At 44.4% G+C, this 25,825-nt stretch overlaps 1 protein-coding gene across 2 annotated transcripts in view; it reads left to right on the top strand.

The window, feature by feature from the left end:
• The first annotated feature begins 859 nt into the window (after window positions 1–859).
• The window catches only part of slc5a8 (solute carrier family 5 member 8), a 33,304-nt gene continuing 8,338 nt past the window's right edge, over window positions 860–25,825 (top strand). The window contains exons 1-10 of one of the 2 annotated variants that reach the window (XM_033042738.1): window positions 860–1,445; window positions 7,629–7,694; window positions 8,828–8,879; window positions 14,028–14,095; window positions 16,259–16,413; window positions 17,900–18,040; window positions 19,402–19,531; window positions 20,862–20,950; window positions 22,645–22,754; window positions 24,831–24,898. In XM_033042738.1, coding sequence (XP_032898629.1) covers window positions 1,092–1,445; window positions 7,629–7,694; window positions 8,828–8,879; window positions 14,028–14,095; window positions 16,259–16,413; window positions 17,900–18,040; window positions 19,402–19,531; window positions 20,862–20,950; window positions 22,645–22,754; window positions 24,831–24,898 — 1,233 coding nt within the window. In that variant the 5' untranslated portion in view covers window positions 860–1,091. Of the gene's footprint in view, window positions 1,446–7,185; window positions 7,282–7,628; window positions 7,695–8,827; window positions 8,880–14,027; window positions 14,096–16,258; window positions 16,414–17,899; window positions 18,041–19,401; window positions 19,532–20,861; window positions 20,951–22,644; window positions 22,755–24,830; window positions 24,899–25,825 lie in introns of those variants that run through there. The other variant, XM_033042739.1, reaches the window with a different exon arrangement.

Raw genomic sequence — 25,825 nt, forward strand, 5'->3', positions numbered from 1 at the left:
AGTGGTGTTGCTGCCTCACAGCAGCATAGACCCCGGTTCGATCCTGACCATGGGTGCCGTCAGTACAGAGTTTGCACTTTCTCCCTGTGAATGAGCGGGTTTCTCCAGGTCTCCAGTTTCTTCCCACATTCTAAAAAACTTGTGGGTCTGCAGGTTATTTGGCTTCTGTAAATCATCCCTAGTCTATGGGAACAAATTAGCGTATGGGTGATCGCTGGTCGGTACGGGCTCAGTGGGCTGAAGGGCCTGTTTCTACCCTATTATCTCTGTTCTAAACTAAAGTTTTTTTACACAATGCTCTGTTTCAGTGGTACATTTGGGAACATGTGTCTGAAGAGACTGGCATTCTCTAGTCTGGGTTATAATGGAGTGGGTGCAGCCACTGTGATTAATATCATTGGGTGGGGAATATAAATCATTATTTTCAGGAGTAATGAAGGAAGCATTCGGGAAAAGGACTCAGATGGCACTGGCTGTGGAAACAAGTTTGGAAGTTTATCACGGAGGAAGATAAGTATCAAAGGACAATTAGGCAGCAGAAGGGTGTTTACAGGAATGAGATTGGGAGACCATGGCCCCCCCCTGAGCTTTTGTTGCGATTCCTGGAACAGGAGTCAATATTTATATGAACGAACAAACTGTGAATTAGGCAACACCATCTCAATGACAATCTAATGATTATAATTAGCAAGGGGTATTTACTCACTTCATTAAGACCGCAGAGCGTCGGGCCAGCTATGAATCAATGCTTAGACAATGCTTTCATTGTGAACAGCTTCAAAAGGAAGTAGGATGAGCAATCTTTCAGGTGCAGTACAAAGGTTCACTTGGATCTGTGCATTTTTTATTCACCGTGTGTAATGAGCTGTGTGTGTCTCTCTGTCTCCTTGTCTTTCCTTCGAGTTTGTTCCAGTTCTTTATCCATTTTACCTGTACTCTTACTTTCCTCAAATGAAACTTCTCATGGAATTCCTTTCTTCGGGATTGATTTAACTTTTTAGTCAGAGGTAGGAGCTTCATTTTAACTTCGGGGAGTTTGTTTTACTTTTTTTTTTGCATCACCGGTCTCTCGCTCTGCTCCTGCCTGGAAAATGTCTATCCCTGGCCAGCCCGTGGCTCAGTTCGCCGTCTGGGATTATGTCGTGTTCATTCTCATGTTGCTGGTGTCGGTGTCCATTGGAGTCTATCACGCGATTAAGGCCAGGAGGCAGCAATCCAACCAGCAGTTCTTGCTGGGAGGCAGAGAGATGCGGGCATTGCCTGTTGCCATGTCACTCACTGCCAGCTTCATGTCAGCTGTCACGGTGATTGGGACGCCATCAGAGGTCTATCGCTACGGAGCCATCTTCTTGGTCTTCTGCATCAGCTACACAATAGTTGCCATTGCCAGTGCTGAAATCTTCCTGCCCATATTCTACAGGCTCAACATTACCAGCACCTATGAGGTAAGTCAAAAAAAAAACCCCAGCTTCTTCAAATGTTCCTCCAGACTTTTGTTACCTCTGGGTTTGTTTATTTCTGTGCTCTCTTTGTTCATTGGTACGGTCTTTACACTAGAATTCGTCCAGGACGTTGCTAATCAAACAAAGTCCTGCTTTGTTTATGTGTCATCGTTTTTCTTGCCAAGTTGGCGCAGTGCTGCCCTTACTTCTCACCATTGTTTTGAAATTCCTCCGTGGTCTTGCCACTCCCTGCTTCTGCAAATTCCTGGGAATGTTCTCCTCCAAACCCAACATTTTAGTTTCAAAAGATGTTTTTATAACACACCTCTTGATATGTCAGTTCACACCAAATGAGATGATTTTCCAATATAGTCATTGTTATAACTTATTATGACATAGAAGGTTTAGTTTAGTTTAGTTTAGTTTATATTCACATTTACCAAGGTACAGTGAAAAGCTTTTGTTGAATGTTAACCAGTCAGCGGAAAGACTATACTTGATTACAATCGAGCCATCCACAGTGTGCGAATGCATGATAAATGGAATAAAGTGAATAACGTTTAATGCAAGATAAAGTCCATTAAAGTCAGAACAAAGATAGTACTAGGGTCTCCGTTGGGGTAGATACTAGCTCAGGGCTGCTCTCTAGTTGTTGGTAGGATGGTTCACTTACCTGATAACAGTTAGGAAGAAACTGTCCCTGAATATGGAGATGTGCATGTTCACACTTCTATACCTTTTGCCTGAAGGGAAAGCGGAGAAGAGGGAGTGGCCGGCGTGCGACTTGTCCTCGATTATGCTGGTGGCCTTACCGAAGCACCTTAGTCACCTTAGTTGCTACAGTTGCAATGTAGAAGGCCAAAGGAACCAAGTTGCACACCAGAAAGGCACAAGATGCAGCAGCATGCACAGTCAAATCATTGAAGGTGATCGGCGAGATACAGGAAAAGCAATTTTCTTTGTAGGATGAAGAAGCTGGCATGGTCACCACTGAATCCCCATTCCCCCTTTACGGAGATGGCGTTGGGACATCCAAGGCTGTTTTGAGATCTGCAGCTGAATATCCCCGATGAACCCAATCTGAGTATCAATGAGTAGATTTAGTAGATGGTGAGTGAGTGTCACTTGATAACATTTTGTCCGAACCCCTGTAGACTCCCTGATTATTGGAGAGTCAGTGCCATTTGATAGCAATGTCCCCAACACCCTACAGTATTCCAGATTATTGGTGAGTCAAAGCCACTTGATAGCATTGTCTCCAATGTCCTACAGTCTGCACCCAGGAATAGAGGAGTTAACAAAATGTAGTGGACACCGACCAGTGCCTCATGGATAATGACCTCCCCACCATCGAAGAGATCTCCAGGAGAAGCTACCTTAAAAAGGCAGCTGGTATCATCAAGAACCTACACCACCATGCTCTCAATTCACTGCTGCCATCGGGCAGAAGGTACACAAATCTGAAAACCGTGAGCTCCAGGTATTGGATAGTTGGTTAGTAGGTATTTTTAAGGCAGACATAGACAAATTTGTGATTAGAACAGGCATCGAGGGTTATGGGAAGAAGGCAGGAAAATGGGATTAGGAGGCAGAGATCACACATGATTGAATGTCGGAGTAGACTCGATGGGCCGAATGGCCTAATTCTACTCATATAACTTGTGAATGTGTGAAGGTTCTTCCCAAAAACCATCAGGCTTTTGAACACTATAAGCCATAACTAAGCTATGAACTATAAATTGTCTTAGTTGCAGTAAAGACTTTGGGGTTTACGCAATATATATTTTTTTAATTTATTGATTTTTTTTGTTTATTATGTTATCTATGAGTACTGTGTTTAAGGGTCTGTGTTTAAGCTGCTGCAAGTAAGAATGTCATCGTTCCATTTACATATGTCATTTAAACACTCTCGACTCTAGACTCTTGAACTTGTACTGATTTCACTCCTGAATGATCCAGCTCTGTTTTTCAGCTCCTAGTTCTATCATCCCCAGTCTGAGAAAAGTGTTTCAAAGGAGCATGCTCAAACTCTGAAATAAAGCAAATATTTGAAATACTCAGGTAATGTTTATGGTGAACGAAGCAGAGTTAATGTCCCTGGTTGATGCACCTCATCAGCAATCTTCTGATCAAAGGTCATCAGAAGTAAATATTAACTTTTAAATATTTCCTTTACCAAAAATGCTGCCTGGTTGATAAATCCTGTCATTTGCAGTTTTATTTCAGGTGAATTGGTTCTACCTGATGAAATCCTACAGTCATTTTAATGACCTTGGTAAGATTACCTCCAGCTATTTCAGATTCACTACTGCCAAGGATTTTGCAATCTAATCTTGCGGTTAATCCTTTAAATCGAGAGACCAGACCAAGTTCTGATGCACGGTGTCCTTGATAATTCACCCATGGTCAGCCATTGCTGATCCACCCATGTTCAGCCATGACCAAGGGGGGCCCCATATAATGTCCTTGATATCTCACTGCAGAGCAATCAGAGAGAGCATTAGACCTTAAAGGCACATTCCCATAGCAACCAGCAACAACAATGCATGCTAAAGCCCCTGTCCCACTTAGGAAACCTGAACGGAAACCTCTGGAGACTTTGTGCCCCACCCTAGGTTTCCGTGAGGTTCCCGGAGGTTTTTGTCAGTCTCCCTACCTGCTTCCACTACCTGCAACCTCCGGCAACCACCTGCAACCTCAGGGAACCGCACGGAAACCTTGGGTGGGGCGCAAAGTCTCCAGAGGTTTCCGTTCAGGTTTCCTAAGTGGGACAGGGAAATAAGCCTGCCACACAGAAGAGAGGGAGGGGGTGGGGGGAGAGCTCATCGATTCATCCATAGTGGCTTGGAAACCTCAGCTGTTGAGACATTCAGTTAATGAGTGGCTCCACTGGATGTACTGGGTGATGGAGAGGTTAGCAAGTGTAAAGGGACACAATGGGTTAAGGCAGACAATGGGTTAAAGTGCGCAGTGGGCTAGATCAGATAAAGATCAGCTGAAGATGTAGGATGATCCTCCAGCCTGGGTCAGGGGCCTCACTGAAATCTGGTTGAAACTGGATTATACCGGTCTCAGTGGCCAAGAGGTAAATAAAGTAACCGTAAGTCAGCCTTCTTCCCCCCCCCCCCCCCCCCCCCCCCCCCCCCCCAGCCAACAATGGGCCGTTATGGGCTCAGGTGGACGAATTCATTAGATAAAATTAACAAAAAGCTTTTCACTGTACCTCAGTGCACGTGACAATAAACTAAGCTAAACATGGCAGGAAGGAATAGAAACAAGGAACTGTAGGTACACAAAAATGCTGGAGAAACTCAGCGGGTGCAGCAGCATCTATGGAGCGAAGGAAATAGGTAACGTTTCGGGCTGAAACCCTTCTTCAAACTGTAGGTGCTGTTTTTTTACAAAAAACGACACAAAGTGCCGGAGTAACTCAATGGGGTCACAACGGCAGCATCTCAGGAGAATATGGATAAATGACTTTTCGGGTCAGGACCCACCTTTAGACTAAGTTCAGAGGCAGGACAAATGGTAGCAGGTAATAGGTGAACACAGAAGATGGGGTGGGTGTTGATGGGCAGATGGTTGTAACAAAGGTCAGAGATTAAAACAGAAAGTGTGAGATGAAATTATAGAAGAGTCAAGAGTCGAGAGTGTTTTATTATCATGTGTCCCAAAACAGAACAAGAAATACTTACTAGCAGCAGCACAACAGATATGTAAACATAGTGCTCAGTAGACACCATAATAAGCACCAAATATAAGTTCAACATAGAAAAAAAGAATGATATACTGCAAGACAAAAACAACGGCCCCAAGTCCCTAGTGCAATGAAGGCAGTTTGTACTTGAGAGTTTGAAGTGTTTGATAGCCTGACGATTGTTAGGACGAAATTGCTTCTGACCCAGGAGTCACGAGTTGTGGAGCCAGAGGAAGGAATGTGGTGGTGGGGGAGGGGAGAAATATCTCCATTTCCCCTCCCCTGGAGTCTGTGGAGTGGTTGCTAAGAAGTATCCAGGCCTGGGCCAATTTAAGATAGACACACAATGCTGGAGTAACTCTAGCGGGTTTGGCAGCATCTCTGGTGAAAAGGAACAGGTGACGTTTCGGGTTGGAACCCTCTGCAGACTGAAAGTAGAGGGGGGTGGGGGAATTGGAGGTAGGAAAGGGCCAAGGAAGGGTGGAGCCCATAATGGCCCACTGTTGGCTGAGGAATAGGGCTAACTTAATATCACTTTATTTGCATCTGGTCTGAGACTGGTATAATCCAGTTTTAACGAGGTTTCAGTGAGGCCCCTGACCCAGGTTTGAAGATCATCTTACAGCTGATCTGTATCTGATCGAGTCCACTTTAACCCATTGTCTACCTTGACCCATTGTGTCCCTGTACACTTGCCAAGCTCTCCAGCACAGAGCACCTTCAGTGGAGCCAGTCATTAAATGAAAGTCTCGAGAGCTGAATGCTATAGAGATACACAAAATGCTGGAATAAATCCATGGGACAGGCAACATCTCTGGAGAAAAGGAATGGGTGACGCTTCAGGTCGAGACCCTTCCTCAGACTGAGAGTCAGGGGAGAGAGAGACTAGAGACGTGGAAGGGTAAGATGTGAAAACGACAGATCAACGCAGATCATGAACAGGGGAATGTAGAATGGTTCATTGCTGGCTGAGGTGAAGGTGACAATGACCCAAAACGTCACCCATGCCTTCTCTCCAGTCTCGCATAATTACTCCAGTATTTTGTGTCTACCTTCGATGTAAACCAGCACCTGCAGTTCATTCCTACATGTCTGAATGCTGGAGACAAGATCACCTGTCGTTTAAACACACCCTGTGTACCCTAGAAATTGTTTACCCAGCAGGTGCAGGTTCTGAAGCTGCACAGTTTGATCTCCTAACATCAGCAGACTGTCTCTTTAGATGGACACAAGTTGCAGCCAAGTAACGCAATGTACTTTTGAGTTTACTATTTAACGCCACTCGCAAGCTGTAACCTAAAGCATCAGGTTACTCCAAGAATATAAGGCATTACACAATCAGTGATGCAATTTGTGGCTTGTCTGATACAAAAGAAATCTCAGAGCTGGTAGCATAAAGCATGCAGTGAAGTGCCCATTCCCGTTTCCCCCATGGGTGCAATTTCACTAGTGACAAAGATCGCCCGTAAAATCCATCCCAGATTAAATTTCTTTGCTGGGCATTTTCCAGGCCTTGAGGAAAAGCAGCCACTCTGCCAGATTTGTCAGAACATAAGAATAAGAAGTGGGTCATTCGATCCCTTGTACATATTCTGATGTTTAATAAGGTCACAACCTCACATCTCCAGAGACGCGGGTTTGATCCTGACCTTGTGTGAATCTTACATATTCTCCCCGTGACTTGTTAGTTTTTGCCTAGCTACTCCAGTTCCTTCCATTTGCCTGGGTGGTAGGTTAATTGCTCCTGGAGTAGGAAGGTGGTAGGAAAATAAGGAGGAAGGAAGAATGAATGGGATTTGAGAAGATAAATGTGATGCATGTGAGATTACTGTAGATAGGTGCTTTATATATCCAACCAGGAATGACAACCAATGGCCACATTCCTTCAATGAATATATAAACATGGTTAAGTATGTTTGCAGTAGGTTAGTCATTCCAAAGTTGGCATCAACTAAAGGAAAAATAGAGCAGGTTGTCAAAAGTTTTGTCAATGAGATAACATGAAAGCACAAGTTAGAGATAGAGAGACAAAGGTGCCAGTGGTGAGACAATTACAATCAAGAGGCTAGAATTGGAGCAGCGTACTCCTTGCCAGATTCTGTCAGACTGAAGCACCAAAGATTAAGTATGCTCTGGAGATGGGTAAGAGTGAGGTAACGGTTCTATTGTAGAATGCCACATTGTACCTATGTAACCACATTGCATCTTCCTTTTTACTTTTGCCAGCTACATTCACATTTGATATTCCCTCTGACCCAAGTCTGTGCCATCAAGTATTCATCCACACTAATCCCATTTACCAGCATTTGGTCTGTAACCTACTAATCATAATTAGCATCATCTCACAAATGAGTCTACTGTGCAAACAAGCCAGCAGTGTGACATTGGCATGCCGGATTCATTCCATTCATAGAGTGCAGGTTACAGCTCACATACCTGTTTTATGTGTCAATTCAATGCAGTTTATTAAATGCTATTATTGTCTCTAGTATTTAGGATTAAGATACAACAAAGCAGCTCGGTACATTGGGACCTTTCTCTACATCATTCTAACAGTGAGTACCATTTTTGAGCTCCCATTATGTCCTTGTCCATATAGTTCCAAGTCACGAGAATTCCAAAGCTTTTTTATTTACATTTCGGGGTTGGGACATTGCACTTACTGTAAGACCAGCATTTATTGGCCATCTTTCAAGAAGGTAATGGTTAGAGGTCTTCTTGAACGAACCACTGCAGTCTTTCCTGGGGAAACAGAGTTGGTAACTTAGGAAGGTGTGTGACTTAGAAGGTGACCTGTAAGCGATGGTTTCCCAAAATATCAGCCAACTTTCTTTGCGCTCGACTAGCCGGACATGTTGGACATGACGCTGAGAACTGGAATCTATTTTGTAGATTGGAACACATTGAAGATACTGTGCATCACTAACAAACGGAATAAAGGCTTATGGTGCTAATGGAGAGACAGTCAAGTAGACTGTTTTGCTCTGGATGGTTTGAGGATCTTTGAGAACTCATGCAAGCTCATCGCCACAACTTTCCTGCCCGCTCGGTGGTGCCAATGATTTTATCCTTACTCTGCCTGGGATGGTGGAAGGAAAGTCCGTAAAGGTTCCAGAGTTGACCTCACACGCCATAGTCCCTGGTCACTCAACAGCACTGAACACTTACATCAGATAATGAGAGACAGCGGCAAGCTGAGAGGTGTTGCCTTCCAAAGAGCAAGTGAGCAGACTAAGTATAAAAAGACAAATATTAAGAAAGGAGATGTGGAGGAGATTCTTTAGTCAGAGGGTGATGAATCTATGGAATTAATTGCCACAGACAGCTGTGGAGGTCAAGTCATTGGGTATTTTTAAGGCAGAGATTGACAGATTCCTGATGAATAAGGGTGTCATAGAAGGCAAGAGAATGGGGTTGAGAGGAAAAGATAGATCAGCCGTGAATGAATGATGTAGTAGACTTGATGGGCTGAATGGTCTGATTCTGCTCCTATGGCTGACAAACTTATGAGACAACGAGAGGAGTTGTCGCCAATTCCTCATGTTTTGTTCAGCTCTCATCTTCACTCAAGTCTGTGTCACAATCTAGTGAGGCCTCGTGAACTCATTAAAGTCAATGGTACTGATTTAATATCAAATACAACTATAGATGAACATGTTGATTAATGATGCCATGTATCTTCTTGTAGGTGCTCTACACTGGCATTGTCATTTATGCCCCTGCATTGGCCTTGAATCAGAGTAAGTACAGATATATTGTTAAAATCTAAAAATTCCAGATATATCTATAGCTGTCCTCCACTGCCAGAGTGAGGCTGCATGCAAACTGGAAGAACAGCACCTCACATTCCACTTGGGTACGTACGACCCAATGGCATGAACGTAGCATGCTCCAATGTCATGAACCCCCTGCTTCCCCATCTACGTAGAAACATAGAAAAATATGTGCAGTAGGCCATTCGGCCCTTCGAGCCAGCACTGTCATTCAATATGATCATGGCTGATCATCTAAAATCAGTACCCCGTTCCTACTTTTTCCCCATATCCCTTAATTCCTTTAGCCCTAAGACCTAAATCTAACTCTCTCTTGAAAACATCCAGTGAGTTGGCCTCCACTGTCTTCTGTAGCAGAGAATTCCACAGATTCACAGCTGTCCGGTTGAAAAAGGTTTTCCTCATCTCAGTCTTAAATGGCCTACCCCTTATTCTTCAACAGTGACCCCCCGGTTCTGGACTCCCTCAACATCGGCAACATTTTTCCTGCATCTAGCCTGACCAATCCTTTAAGAATTTTATATGTTTCTATAGGATTCTCCCTTATCCTTCTAAATTCCAGCGAATACAAACCCTGTCGACCCATTCTTTCATCATATGCCCGTCCCGCCATCCCGGGAATTAGCCTGGTGAACAAGATACAAGATACATTTATTTGTCACATGTATCAATTGGTACAGTGAAATGTGTGGTCGCCATACAGCAATACGAAAAATAAAGAGCACAGAACATGCTAGTCTTTAACACAGACATCCCCACACAGCGGGATCAAAGTTTCCCACTGTGAGGGAAGGCTCCAAAATTCAACCTGCGCTACACTACCTGGTTGCCACTCACCTGCACCCAGCACCGTTACTTTTCCCTCCTCCATCCACGCACATCCCACCTCTCCCTGCTCCGAGTTCCTTATTTTCATTTTCATTTCTTCCCCTTTCACCCTCTGTCCCTCGCACACACTGCCCCCTCCCTCTAACTCTGCATTTCACTCCTACTCTTCCTTCGTTATCAGATTCCACATTTGCACTTTTTTGCCTCCACTTCATCTCCACTTCTTCTTCTTGAGTATGGCGTGCACAGCCTAAAGTTGTAGGACAACTTGTTCTATTTGATCTTATTTGATTGTGCACGCCAGGTTGATTGCATTTGTCGAAACAGGGCGGACCATGTGAAGGTTGCAATCTCCCACCCCCCCTTGGGTCACTAACTTCACCTATCACCTCTGGGTGGTCTGGCATGCCCCTCACTTGTAGAAACCTATTGCAAATTGGAGGAGCAGCAACTCATATTTTGCTTGGGCTGCTTACAACCCAGTGGTATGAATATTGATTTCTCTAATTTCAAGTAACTCCTGCATTTCTTTCTCCCCCACCCTGATCATCCTACTTGTTCCATTGTTCGCATCCTTGTATCCCTGTCGTTAATAGTTTCAGTTCAGTTTAGTTTATTGTCACGTGTACCGAGGTACAGTGAAGAGCTTTTGTTGCGTGCTAACCAGTCAGCAGAAAGACCATACATTGATTACAATCGACCCATTTACAGTGTATAGATACATGATAAGGAAACAGCATTTAGTGCAAGGTAAAGCCAGCAAAGTCCGATCTGAGAGGAGTTTAAGAAGAACTTAGTTAAAGTAAGAAATGTTGCTGTGGGAATAGAGATTTAAGAGCGCGGAGTGATTGTAATAGTCTGTCGATCTGCTTCTGTGGCTCGCACGCAAATAGTCGCCTGGGTTGGGCACTATTTTGGACAATACCAGCCAATAATGGGCCATTATGGACTCCACCCTTCCAGAGTCATCTGTTGCCGGCCCTATTTTGTTCTGGCCTCTATTTATAAGTCTGAGGAAGCTGTTCCAACACAAAATGTCACTTATTTATTTTCCCCAGAGATGCTGCCTGACCCGCTGAGTTACTCCAGCAGTTTAGTCTATCCACCTATCGCTTGCTGGTCCTTGCCCCACCCCTTCACCGGACTTCTTTCCACCAGTTTTCTCCCCTCTACTCAATCATTCTGAAGAAACATCTAACCCAATAAATAATTGTCTGTCCATTTCCCTCCACAGATGCTGCCTGGCTCGCTGAGTTTCTCCAGCTCACTTTTCCTCACTGACCTGGGAGCAAGCGGGGAAACAATTCATAAACAATTAGAAAAAAAAACAGGGCACAATTTAATTGTTTACCCCAAATACCTCTGCCTTTTTTGGCACTGCCTCCCCTACGCTGGGAGTGTTTAGTGTGCTGTAGTTTAGTTCAAGACAAATGCCAGAGTGCAGCATAATGTTACAGGATTATAGTTTAGCTTAGTGTACTATTATTCTCACATGTACCAAGGGACAATGAAAAGCTTTTTGTTGCGTGCTGTTCAGCGGAAAGACTATATACATGATTACAATTGAGCGGTCCACAGTGTACAGATATTGGATAAAGAGAATAATGTTTAGTGCAAGATAAAGTCCAGTAAAGTCCAATTATAGACAGTCCAAAGGTCTCTAAAGAGGTAGATGGAAGCTCAGGACCGCTCTCTAGTTGGTGATAGGATGGTTCAGTTGCCTGATGACAGCTGGGAAGAAACTGGAGGTGTCCGTTATCACATTTCTGTACCTCTTGCCTGATGAGAGAGGGGAGAAGAGGGAGAGACTGGGGTGAGATTTTGCTGGTTTCCTTGACCAAGCCAGAGACGCAGGGAGAGCCCGGCACCTCACTCAGCCCCCTCCCCCCAACACTACTGCCCCCTACCCCCCACCACCCCAACCCCCCCCTTCAGCCACAGGGGTCTGGATAGCTGAACAGAGCGGCTACCCACCAGGCTCAAGGCAGGGAACGGGGCTAAGAGGGGACGCTGAGAGGTTGGCTGGGAGAAGCCGCCTCACTTACCCCCAGTCACGGAGTGAGTACCATGTGCTGTAAACCAACTCTGAAACACCTTCCAAGCACTAGCAACACTCAGCCTTACAAGACACCGTGTGAATTCATCACAGCTCGTCATCTAAAACCTAACCACAGTGAGAACCTCCCGTCTAGAATTAGTAATTCACATTCTTCTGTTTTTATGTGGGGCAAATGTAAGAACAGTGGATTGAGACACAGGGAGTTGAAGATGCTGGAATCTTGACCAAAACACAAAGGTTAGGATAGATGAACCTGAAGAAGGGTCCCGACCTGAAACGTCGCTGACCCATCCCATCCCATCCCCAGATGCTGCCTGACCTGCTGAGTTGCTCCAGCACTTTGTGTTTTGATTAGGTGCAGTGTTTCATCTTGTCACTCGTGCCAGATGGTCTGTCATTTCGTGAAACACAAAGTGCTGGAGTAACTCAGCAGGTCAGGCACTATATGGGAGAGATTGGACAGGCAACGTTTCGGGTCAGGACCCTTCTTCAGACTGTTTAAGAAGGAACTGCAGATGCTGGAAAATGGAAGGTACAGAGTTTCTCCAGCATTTTTGTGACCCTTCTTCAGACTGATCTGTCATTTAGATAGAAACAAAATGCTGGAGTAACACAGTGGGTCAGGCACCATCTCCGGAGAAAAGGAATAGACGACGTTTCGGGTCGAAACTCTTCTTCAGACTGGTCTGTCATTTAGTTTATTAGATGTAAATCTATAATATCCTTAATTTTGTTCCTGTATTTAGAATTAAAATGTTATCTTCTGTGCTCAGTATAATTTTTTGGTTTGGTAATGCTCCTGTGAACTGGTTTTGCTATGTTATATATATTGTATAAAAGCAAATTGTTATCTTACTATTCTCTAACTCTACTGTAAAATAATTTTCCCATCTCCAATGTGGATAATCAACATTTCTTCTTGACACTCCCTCTGCTAGGGCCAGTTTATTTTTCACACGTGTGTTTCATTTTTTTCTCCAGTTCACTGTTTAATTCTGTTAGCTTGCTAATTCTTTAGAATAATTAATATATGTGTGACATTGCAGAGTTCCATGTCATCAGTCCACAAATGGAGATACAAACAACTGCAGATGCTGAAATCTTGAGCAAAAAACAGTGCAGGAGGAACTCAGCAGATCAGGCAGCATTTGTGGAAGGAACGGTCAGACCATGTTTCAGGTCGGGACCCTTCTTCAGACTGATCAGTCTGCACCCGCTGAGTTCCTCCAGTCCTTTGTCAGTCTAGTTTAGTTTAGTTTAGTTTAGAGATACAGCATGGAAACAGGCCCTTCGGCCCACCATCTGCACCGACCAGTGATCCCTGTACACGAGCACTGTCCTACACACTAAGGACAATTTGCAATTCTTACCGAAGCCAACTAACCTACAAACCCGTACGTCTTTGGAGTGTGGGAGGAAACCGGAGTTCCTGGAGAAAACCCATGAGGTCACAGGGAGAACAATACAAGCTCCTTACAGACAGCATCCCTAGTCGGGATCGAACCTGGGTCTCTGGGCACTGCAAGGGAGAAAACTCTACAGCTGTGCCACTGTGCTGCTCAAGTCCTCGAATCCTTTCTCATTGTCATTTTGGCAGTCTTTGCTTCCGCTGTTATTGGTGCCCGTTCAATGGAAAAACTGAGATCTGCAAGCACCCTTAGGCAATTCCGCCCAAAATGTTACCCATTCTGCATTAAATAACAATGAGAAAATTATATTTGAATTCTTGCAAAAGGAATAAATGTAGTGGCCATTAGTATGTGAAACAAGGGTAGAAATAACAACAGCATTAGTGGTGGGAGAAAAACGGTTCATTATTCAGGTTAATGGCCTTTCATCAAAACATGTTACTAAGCTCCAGTTCTATATTGATCTCTTCCCCTCGTGTTCAATATCGCTCCCTTTTGACACATCTGCGTGTTCCTTTGTCTTTCATTCTGCCCCCATGTCTGGATGTCTCTACACTTTTCTATTTGTCTTTAGATTTTCATCCGTCTCTGCAAATCTCTCCAATCCACTCTTTAACCTCCCTGATCCTTCTGCACGTTGTCACCAGCTGTATCTGCTTTGCTTCTCTCATTGACTCCAATTTGTTGCTTCCCTCTGGGATTACAGCCATGTAATTTTTAAATTTATGACGAGATTTAATTTTGCCCAGTAAACAGACCACTGTAGAAAGGTAGAATCTTTCTGTGCACTAAGTTGCAACACCTTTTGTTTTTTATTAGTAACTGGATTCAATCTCTGGGGAGTTCTTGTTGCTACGGGGCTTGTCTGCACCTTCTATTGTACTCTGGTAAGTTTACTCCTATTAGATATGTCTTTTAGTAACTCAGCGGGACAGGCAGCATCTTTGGATAGAAGAAATATGTGGCGTTTTGGAAGAAGGGTCTTGACCTGAAACGTCACCCATTCCTTCTATCCAGAGATAGAACGCTAGCTTCGTCACTGTATTCATTACCAAGCCAGCAGCGTTTGAGGTGGATCAGCCACCTAGGTGTCATCTAGCTGTGTCACTGAAGGTCTCTCCATGTATCTGAGGTCTGTACATTACGCATCAGTTGAATAACAGATTCCAGAACGAAGATCCCAAACTTTGTAATCAGTGTGGTGACTCCCAATTTTTGTTGACAATTTTTTCACTGAATCTGGGTCATGCAGCATACAAAAATGTGGCACTATATGATCCAATTTCTGGGAATCCATGTCCAATCTTATCACATTTGCTTTGTCTTCATCCCTCAATCATTAAATGTGTTTCACATACCTTTACCATTGACTTCTGTCAGTGGCTATCCATTAGCTCTAGCTGCATATTACATACATAACATTAGCATTGCCTTTGACGCAGTGGTAGTGTTGCTGCGTTACAGTCCCATAGACCCTGACTACAGGTGCTATCTGTGTGGAGTTTGTACGTCCTCCCAGCGACTTGCGTGGGTTTCATAGCAAAAGGATTTGAGTATAGGAGCAGGGAGGTTCTACTGCAGTTGTACAGGGTCTTGGTGAGACCACACCTGGAGTATTGCGTACAGTTTTGGTCTCCTAATCTGAGAAATGACATTCTTGCCATAGAGGGAGTACAGAGAAGGTTCACCAGACTGATTCCTGGGATGTCAGGACTTTCATATGAAGAAAGACTGGATATACTCGGCTTGTACACGCTAGAATTTAGAATACTGAGGGGGGATCTGCTAGAAACTTACAAAATTCTTAAGAGGTTGGACAGGCTAGATGCAGGAAGATTGTTCCCGATGTTGGGGAAGTCCAGAACTAGGGGTCACAGTTTAAGGATAAGGGGGAAATCTTTTAGGACTGAAATGAGAAAAACATTTTTCACACAGAGAGTGGTGAATCTGAGGAAGTCTCTGCTACAGAAGGTAGTTGAGGCCAGTTCATTGGCTATATTTAAGAGGGAGTTAGATGTGGCCCTTGTGGCTAAAGGGATCAGGGGGTATGGAGAGAAGGCAGGTACAGGATACTGAGTTGGATGATCAGCCATGATAATATTGAATGGCGGTGCAGGCTCGAAGGGCCGAATGGCCTACTCCTGCACCTAATTTCTATGTTTCTATGGTTCCTTCAGGAGCTCTGGTTTCCCCTCCCACTCCAAAGACATACAAATTTGTAGGCTAATTGACTTGGTACAACTGTAACTTATCCCTGGTGTGTGTAGGATAGCGTTAGTGTGCGGGGTTCGCTGGTCAGCACGGGCTCGGTGGTTTGATCAAAAAGCACGATATGCTGGAGTAACTCAACAGGTCCGATAGCATCTCTGGAGAACATTGATAGGTGACAAGTGCATTTTAGAGAACGTTATCCATGAAATCTCCATGCCACATTGCTGAGTGACTATTGTCACACCTAACGGGATGAAAATAAATAAAAGAAGATAGACACAAAAAGCTGGAGTAACTCAGTGGGACAGGCAGCATCTCTGGAGAGAAGGAATGGGTGACGTTTCTGGTCAAGACCCTTCTTCAGAAGTCTGAAGAAGTTTCTCTACAGAAACACCACCCATTCCTTCTCTCCAGAGATGCTGCCTGTCCCGCTGAGTTACTCCAGCTTTTTGTGTCCACCTTCGGTTTAAACCAGATCGGCAGTTCCTTCCTACACATTAAAATAAATAACCCACCTCTGCCATTTACAGAGTCTGCATGGAAACAGTGTAATGTGACAGGTTTTAATCTGTTCCTGTGCAATCACACAAAGGAATTTGCTGCTAAATCACACTATCTCAGTCTTCGCTGGTTTGAATGGAAAGTTGCAGGAATGGGAAAGCTTTGATAGTAATAATGCTAGAACATCAAAGGAATATGCTCACAATGATACACAATTTATTTTATGTAGAAGCACATCTATCAGATGAACCAATGTTGAGCAAAAGGTATCTTTGCTTACGTTGCAGATTCAACAAAGATGCCTGGCCGATTGTCTCAATCGTCTCTTGTGTTTACAGGGTGGTCTGAAGGCCGTGGTATGGACGGATGTGTTCCAGATGCTCATAATGATCTCGGGCTTTTTGGCTGTGATAATACGAGGTTCGGTTGTCCAAGGAGGATTTCAACGGATCTGGAATATCTCTCAAGAAGGAGGCAGACTCAACTTCTGGGAGTAAGACTCTGACTGTTTTTGGGAGCTGGGGGATAAAATGGTCAGAAAGATGTTTGGGTAAAGGTTTATAATCACTGGAAGATGAAGTTAGTTTAGTTTAGTTCAGTTCAGAGATACAGCGCGGAAACAGGCCCTTCGGCCCACCGAGTCCCTGCCGACCAGCGATCCCCGCACATTAACACTAGTCTACACACACTAGAGACAATTTACAATTATACCACACCAATTAACCTACAAATCTGTACGTCTTTGGAGTGCGGGAGGAAACTGGAGATCCTGGAGAAAACCCACACAGGTCACGGGGAGAACATACAAACTCCCTACGGAAATCTGAGCAAATTGTCAGAATTACCGACAATTTCTATGGTCTAGACCCACCTGTGTGTGAAAAAGTTAAGGATAAGTCTTGCCCCATACCTCCACTCCAAATATGTCTGTGAGATTGAGGTTGAGCCATCTCTGGCTGCACCCATAAGTCACCTCTTGAAATGCAGACATGGCCTCACTTATGAGGCTGGGAAAGATTTAGAATCGAGACACAGAAGTTAGATTGAAGAGGTGCTCAAGATTTGAAATAGCTGAAGTTCTAAAGTTGTTCAAGACCTTTAGGTAGGACTGGAGGCGATGGTGAAGGGGCAGGGAACGGGATCATTCAAGATAGGATTGAGCCCTGCTGGTGAAACAGTTGGAAATAGTATTGAGACCTGGGATACTACCAGACAGATGCTTTCTGTGGTGCATCTGTAGAAGTTTGTAAGAGTCATTGGTGACATGCTGGATTTTGTTAGTCTGTAGGAAGTAGAGGGGTTGGTGTGGCTTCCTCACCATTACCTCAGTGTAGGTGGCCCATAGCAGATCGGTGGTAATATTTATGCCAAGGATCTTGAAGCTCTCAGCCATTTTCACTTCAGCAGCATTGATGCTGATTGGGACTTGAACTCCACTATACCTCTTGAAATTTCCTCTAGGTGTTCTAGTTTCCATCCTTATCCCAAAGACATATGGGTTGGTAGATTCATCAGCCATTGTAAATTGCTGTTGTGTAGGTGAGGGATACAATCTAGGGGGGAAGTCAAAGGGAATGTGGGGAAAATAAACAAGTGGGAATCATGTAGGGTTAGTATAAATGGGCGCTTGAGAGTCGGCAAAGACTCAATGGGCTGAAGGGCCTGTTTCTGTGCAGTACAACTCAATGACCCCAATGCCTCTGTGGACAATTTCATAAGTTATAGGCACAGAATTAGGTCATTCAGCGTATCAAGTCTACTACGCCATTCAATCATGGCTGATCCATCTTTCCCTCTCAACCCCATTCACCCGCCGTGCCCTCTTAGCCCCTGGCATCCTTACTAATCAAGAATCCACCAATCTTGCCTTTAAAATATCCATTGACTTGGCCTCCACAGCCGCCTGTGGCAATTCATTTATTGGTTTAAAACAAGTCCACATCATGGCTCCTCACCGCCGTGCCTTTTTCTCTTCATAGCTTTGACCCAGATCCGTTAAGACGTCATACATTCTGGACAATTGTGGTTGGTGGGAGTTTCATGTGGACGGCGATCTATGGCATCAATCAGTCTCAGGTCCAGCGGTATCTTGCCTGCAGAAGCATGGGTGAGGCTAAACTGTAAGTAACAGCCCACACCTGCCTGGATTCATTCAGCTCAGGTGATATGTCAGACACACTGCAGATCATCACACCGTATGATATTAAATCAATAAATACACAGCTGGTGAAGAGTCTCGACTCGAAACGTCACCCATTCCTTCTCTCCAGAGATGCTGCCTGTCTTGCTGAGTTACTCCAGTATTGTGTGTCTACATCCAGCATGTGATGTTAGATGTGTCACAGGCTCTCGGGCAGTGTGTGATACAAAAGTATTGAACAAATGCACAATGGGGTGGCACAATGACACAGCTAGTAGAGCTGCTGCCTCACAGCACCAGAGACCCAGGTTTGATCCTGACCTCAGGTACTGTATATGTGGAGTTTGCACTTTCTCTCTGTGATGCGCAGGTTGGTAGGTTAATTGGCCTGTGTAAATTGCCTGTCGTGTGTTTGACCTGTTTTTACAAAATGTTAAATGGTCAGCTAGACATAGATCACAAGACCTACACCAACCCCAAACCAATTAGGAGCAGACGAGGGCATTCGATCCAATTTGTGATCCCAGCTACAAAGACAGATGTATACAGCAATTCGTTCTTCCCACGCACAATTAAAGCATGGAATAATCTCCACCCTACTATAGTTACCCAACCAGATGCAACTAAATTTAAAGTAGCACTTTCTTCCCAATAACCCTTTCTGGCTTAATCCCTCCCTTCACCACCTCCAGTTTAAATTCCAGTTGGAATATTTTGGAGGACCAAGTAACCAAGAACCAAGAACCAAGTGGATGCAAAAGTGGGATAACATAGAACTAGTGTGAACAGGAGATCTATGGACCAAAGGGCACTTGGGGCTTTGAGCTTAGCATGGTAAGAGCTGGATGGTGGAGAGATGGCTGAAAGGCTTAATTCTCACTGAGAACTAGTGGTGCAAGAGGAGCACAGTCTAGGGTCCTTCTGCTGCTGGACATGGGGAGCAGGGTGTGGTGGTGACACCCTCAAAAATAAGGGAAGGGATTCCTCACCAGTGGGTCACACAAGTGGCAAGACTGGGGGATAAATGTGTGTAATTTGTGTAAGCAGTATTGAATGTAGGTATAGCCTCCGAGAATGCCGGATGGAGTTTTGTAAGGATCATGTATTGTATATATTTATTTCTCGAATAAAGTATATTTTGAAATAAAAAGGTGCAAGTTCTGAAGTTGGCATCTCCAGGGCTGGATATGAATTACTCGAAGTGTTCTTCCCAGAATCACCCAATGTCTTATTGTTGTATATCGTGTTTGACCAAGCAATATATCCCCAGCATTTGTGAGATGTGCCCCTTCCAAACATTGAAGCTACCATTTCTCAGACTGGTTGTTTGAACTCTTCCAGAGCTCTCTACCTCAACATGGTCGGCCTCTGGCTGACAGCTGTGTGCGCAGTGCTAAGTGGGTTGACCATGTACTCCATCTACTACCAGTGCGACCCAATAACAGCAAAGCAAGTCAGAGCTGTAGATCAGGTAAGTAAGTAAGTTTATTGGCCAAGTATTCACATACAAGGAGTTTGCCTTGGTGCTCCGCCCACAAGTAACAACATGACATACAATGACAGTTACGAATGACTCAGAAAACACTAAACATTAATAATAATAAAACATTCATGATAAAACACCATTGATCAAGCATGTGAACCAACAAAATACCAGATCAAAGGGAGGCTACAGGTTTTTGGCTGTTGAGTAGAGCAACTCCTCGTGGATAAAAACTGTTTTTATGTCTGGCTGTGGCAGCTTTGACAATCCTGAGTTGCCTTCCAGGAGGGAAGTGATTCAAAGAGTTTGTGGCCAGGGTGAGAGGGGTCAGAGATGATCTTGCCCGCTCGCTTCCTGGCCCTTGCAGTGTACAGTTCATCAATGGAGGGAAGGTTGCAGCCAATAACCTTCTCTGCTGATCGGACAATTCGCTGCAGCCTCCAGGTGTCATGCTTGATAAGTCCACAGCAATTAGGTTAAGACTACTTATCGCTGCTCTGTGAGAAATTGTACGTATGTGTACCGATTATTGGATGCAAGGAGGAATAAAGGCAGAACCAAAATTGTTTTGCAATCTGTTGCCCCTGATCATCCTCCACATAAATGCAAATGCTATATTGGGAAACAGACTACTTTCTAACATTTGAGATGCTTATGAAAATTGAGGTCCTAATGCCTATTTGAGGATCTGGTCCTAAGTGCATCCTCCACTGTGTAGAACGTGTTTCTCACTTTCTCCTTCATTTGACCCAAATCAGAGATTACATGGTGCAGAAATGGGTTATTTGGCCCAACTCATCCGAGGAGTCTTCCTGAACTAGTCCCATTTGCTTGCATTTGACACGTATTCCTCTCAACCTTTTCTTATCAATTTTCCTGTCCCGAGAGAATCTTAAAGATTGTCATTATATTCGCCTCTACCACATTCTCTAATAGTTTGTTCCACATCGTCATCAGCCTCTGCGAGGAACGTATTGCCCCTTAAATCCTCAACTCAATCCTCAAACCTTTCCCCCCTTCCCCTGATCCCATCTGCAATGCTTAACCTAGTTTTGTTTCTGTGAAGTCTCCACACAATGTCAGTAGAAACCTGTCCCCCACCCCAATTCCTCCCAAGCTATCCTGGTTCTCCTCCAACTTTTCCCAATCTGGAATGTACATGTGGGTTGGAATGGTTTCACAGCCATGTAGAATTCCACGTGCAAACTGGTATAGACTATATTCCCCATAGTTTCTTGCATCACAACGCACAGGCAGAATGCCCTGAAGATGTGCTTTACTGTACTGCCTCTAATTGTGATATATTCCTGTGTTATAGTTGCTCCCATATCTGGTGATGGATTTTCTGGGAGATTATCCTGGAGTTCCGGGACTCTTTGTTGCAGCTGTATACAGTGGGACTTTGAGGTATGTTTGCCTCCGTCGAACTGTCTTCATTTTCAATGTCCCGATTCAGGGTTAGGTTTTTCTGTATTATTGTCACGTGTACCAAGATGCAGCGTAAAGCTTTTGTTTGTGTGCTTTCTAACCAATTCAGATAATACTACACATGAATACAATCAAGCCAAACATGAGTACAACAGGTAGAGCAAAGAGGAAAAATACCAGAGAAGCTTTTGTTTGCATGCTATCTAATCTACTCTGACAATACAACACATGAATATAGAGAATAGTGGATATAAACCTGCCCCAAATATCTCTCCTTTCCAGCAATTTTATCCCTCAACTCCCAAAAGTCATTGTCAGAGTCTTATTCCCAGCAAAGAAAAAAATAGCGGAGTGCAGAATATAATTTCACAGCATTCTTGGCTTTGATTCCTGCCTATGGGCTTCATCAGTCAGTTTAGTTTAGTTTAGTTTAGTTTAGAGATACAGCGCAGAAACAGGCCCTTCGGCCCACCGAGTCCATGCCAACCAGTGATTCCCGCATATTAACACTATCCTACACACATTATGGGGCAATTTACACATATACCCAACCAATTAAGTTATGTATCTGTACGTCTTTGGAGTGTGGGAGGAAACCGAAGACCTTGGAGAAAACCCGCGCGGTCATGGGAAGAACATATAAACTCCGTACAGACAGAACACGTAGTCGGGATCGAATCTGGTGCTGCAAGTGTTGTAATGCCCCTGTCCCACTTAGGAAACCTGAACGGAAACCTCTGGAGACTTTGCGCCCCACCCAAGGTTTCCGTGCGGTTCCCGGAGGTTTTTGTCAGTCTCCCTACCTGCTTCCACTACCTGCAACCTCCGGCAACCACCTGCAACTACCGGGAACCGCACGGAAACCTTGGGTGGGGCGCAAAGTCTCCAGAGGTTTCCGTTCAGGTTTCCTAAGTGGGACAGGGGCATTAGGCAGCAACTCCACCGCTGCGCAATTGTGCTGCCAGTCAGCGTATTGTGCATAGAATTTTGGAGGCAAAGTTGCAGTTATGTAAGACACATTTAGAGTATTGTGTTCAGTTTTGGTCACCATTTTACAGGAAAGATGTTGTTAAGCTGGAAATGGTACTGAGAAGATTTACAAGGATGTTGCCAGGAATCTAGGGAGAGGTTGAGCAGGATAGGACTTTATTCCTTGGAGTGTAGGAGGACGAGGCAGAATCTTGTAGAGGTGTACAACATTGTGAGAGGAATAGATCGGTTAAATGCACAGAGTCTTTTGCCCAGAGTTGGGGAATCAAGAACCAGAGGACATATTTAAGGGATGAGGGAGTGAAGATTTAATAGGAACCTGAGCAGTAACTGTTTTACACAAAGGGTAGTGGGTGCATGGAAACAGCACTGAAGGAGATAGTTGAGGCAGGGACTATCACAACTTTTAAGAAACATTTAGACAGGTACATGGATAGGACAGGTTTAGAGGGATATGGACTATATCGAGACAGGTGGGAGTAGTGTAGATCATCTTTGGTGTAGATGTCGGTCGCCATGGGCAAGTTGGGCCGAAGGGCCTGTTTCCACACTGTATGATTTTATGACTCTCTGACTCTATTAGTCTCTCTTGCATCAACACACTGACTCCTGCCCATTGATCTATCTCTGGTACGTTGTCCTCCTGTCTCCTGGCACTGATTCTTTCCCATTGATGGCTCCAGTACAGTCTCCTCCAGCATCAACGCACTGGCTGCTGTCACAGTGGAGGACATCCTCAAACCCAACTTCACCTTGTCTGAGAAGAAACTGGCTTGGATCACTAAGGGCCTCAGTAAGTGAGACATTATGGTTGTTAGTAACCTAATATACATAGCATTGTTTTCACTCACTGTGTGTGAAGTGTATATCAGCACTTCATTCATCAATCTTCTTAACTAGTTTAGTTTAGTATAGATTAGAGGGCAGAACATGGCTCTTCAGCCCACGGAGTCCGTGCCGACCAGCGACCCCTGCACACTAACACTTTCCTACGCAAGCTAGGGACAATTTACAATTTTACTAATCCAATTACCTACAAACCTGTACGTCTTCGGTGTGGGAGGAAACCAGAGCATTCCGGAGAAAACCCATGCAGGTCATGAGGATAATGTACAAACAAACGTGCAGCACCCGTAGTCAGGATCGAACCTGGATCTCTCCTTGTGCCAACAAAGTTACCTACCTCAGCTAGTCCCATATCTTCCAAACATTTTCAATCCACGTGCTTATCCAAATTTTTTTTTTGAGTATTGTAATTATAGCCACCTCTACTAATTCCTCTGGCAACACATTCCGCAAACCCATTACCCTCTTAGACAACTCATCACATCTGAAGGCGCTTGAGCAGTGGATCAAATCCTTGGTCATCTGCTACAGAACTGCTGTTCTTGGGGGCTGTGAGCAGAGTGGTGATAGTAAATGCTGGGGTAGGTTAGCTGGCCCATTCAAACCCTTGTTTCAGAGATAGGACCCAGCTCATAAGTTCTGGGAGAAGAATTTGACTATTCGGTCCATCAAGTCTACTCCGCCATTCAATCATGGCTAATCTATCTTTCCCTCTCAACCCCATTCTCCTGCCTTCTCCCCACATCCCTTACTAATCAAGAATCTGTCAATCTCCACCTTAAAAATATCCATTGACTTGGCCTCTACAGCTGTCTGTGGCAATATATTCCACAGATTCGCCACCCTCTGACTAAAGAAATTCATTCTCATCTCCTTTCTAAAGGTACGTCCTTTTATTCTGAGGCTAGAGTGTCTAGACTCTCCCACTAGTGGAAACATCCTCTCCACATTCACCTGATCCAGGCCTTTCATTATTCAAAACCTTACTCCCTCCCAGCTAGAGACACCTTACTACCTGAAGGCAACTTACCTTCCCTGAGATGGTCAGCTGTGCCCCATGAGTTTCTATTGCAGAAGTGCTGTGCAATCCCTCAGAATGCACAGATGCCTACAATGTTACTACTCACTCCTTGATGTGCTACACGGAGTGTTATCCCAGTCTTCTCTGGAGACAGCAAAGGCCCGTCCCCTATGTTAACAACCTTAGGTCAGCTTAGTTTATTTCAGAGATACAGCATGGAAACAGGCCCTTCAGCCCACCATGTCGGCCATAGATCTCCCTTTCACATTAGTTCTATGTCATCACACTTTCGCATCCACTCCCTACACACTATGGGGCAATTCACTTGCAAACCTGCACATCTCTGGGATGTGGGATGAAACCAGAGCACTCGGAGGAAATCCGTGTGGTCACAGGGAGAACGTGCAAACTCCGTATACACAGCACCCTAGGTCAGGATCGAACCTGGGTCTCTGGTGCTGTGAAGCAGCAACTCTACCAGCTGCGACACTCGTGTCAGGAGTTTGTCTCACAAATTAGATGAGACGATTGGACAAAGCTAGGGTTAAAAATCCCAGCCTTCTAATTCAAAAGCCCTTTCCTCTACACTTGATTCGAGGAGCTCCACAGTGGATTGAAGGCCATCTTTTTTTATTTTTCTAAGTACATTTCAAATCAGTGGTCTTGAGCTATGACAGGCTGGATTAACCAGGGTGATACAACTCTAAACGTTCACAAGTTCACAAGTTATAGGAATAGAATTAGGCCATTCGGCCCATCGAGTCTACTCCGCCATTCAATTATGACTGATCTCTGCCTCCTAATCCCATTTTCCTGACCTCCCCATAAACCTTGACAACCGTTCTAATCAAGAATTTGTCTGTCTCTGCCTTAAAAATATCCACTCTTGGCCTCCACAGCCCTCTGTGGCAATGTGTTCCACAGATTAACTACTCTCTGACTAAAGAAGTTCCTCCTCACCTTCTTTCTAAAAGACTGCCCATTGTTTGTTTACTTTCTTAGGTCTCATGTTTGGAATCATCTGCATTGGAATGGCTGCATTATCCTCCTTGATGGGAGCTGTGCTCCAGGTAGGACAAAGAACTTTATACCTTTAAGCTGATTTTGGCGTTGGTAATCAAGAGTATCGTTGCTCCTGGTGAACAGTGCAACCTTTCATGTCAGGGAAGCAATATCAATACACCTGGTCTACTCTGCCGTTCAATCATGGTTGGTCTATCTTTCCTTCTCAACCCCATTCTCCTGCCTTCTTCCCACAACCCCTGACATCCGTACTAACCAAGAACCTATCAAAATCCACCTTAAAAATGTCCATTGATTTGGCCTCCACACCTTTCTGTGACAATGAATTCTAGATTCAGCACCCTCTTAATCCTTACTAAAGTACATGTAGACGGTATCCATGGTCCTACCCTCATCACTCACCTTTGTCACCTCCACAAAAAACTCAATCAAGTTTGTAAGGCATGGCCTGCCCGCATAAAGTCATGCTAATTGTCCCTAATTGGTTACTTTTCTCCCCAAAACTAGTCAATCCAATCCCTATGAATCTTCTCCAATAGTTTCTCTACAATGAAGTGAGGGTCACCACCCTGTCATTTCCTGGATTATTTATTTTTCCTTTCTTAAACAAAGGAACAATATTGTCCACTCACCAGTCCTCAGGGAGGTGGCCTTTGGCTAGTGAAGATACAAAGATCTTTGTCAAGGTAGACACAAAAAACTGGAGTAACTCAACGGTACAGGCAGCATCTCTGGAGAGAAGGAATGGATGATGTTTCAGGTGAAGAAGGATCTCGACCCGAAACGCCACCCATTCCTTCTCTCCAGAGATGCTGCCTGTACTGCTGAGTTACTCCAGCTTTTTGTGTCTATCTTTGGTTTAAACCAGCAACTGCAGTTCCTTGCTACACTCTTTGTCAAGGTCCCAGCTGCCTCTACTCTTATCTCTCTCAATAACCTGGGATAGATCCCATCAAGCCTGGTGACTCATCCAC

This window comes from Amblyraja radiata, chromosome 24 (genome assembly GCF_010909765.2).
Source record: "Amblyraja radiata isolate CabotCenter1 chromosome 24, sAmbRad1.1.pri, whole genome shotgun sequence".
In the NCBI taxonomy this organism is placed as follows: Eukaryota; Metazoa; Chordata; class Chondrichthyes; order Rajiformes; family Rajidae; genus Amblyraja; species Amblyraja radiata.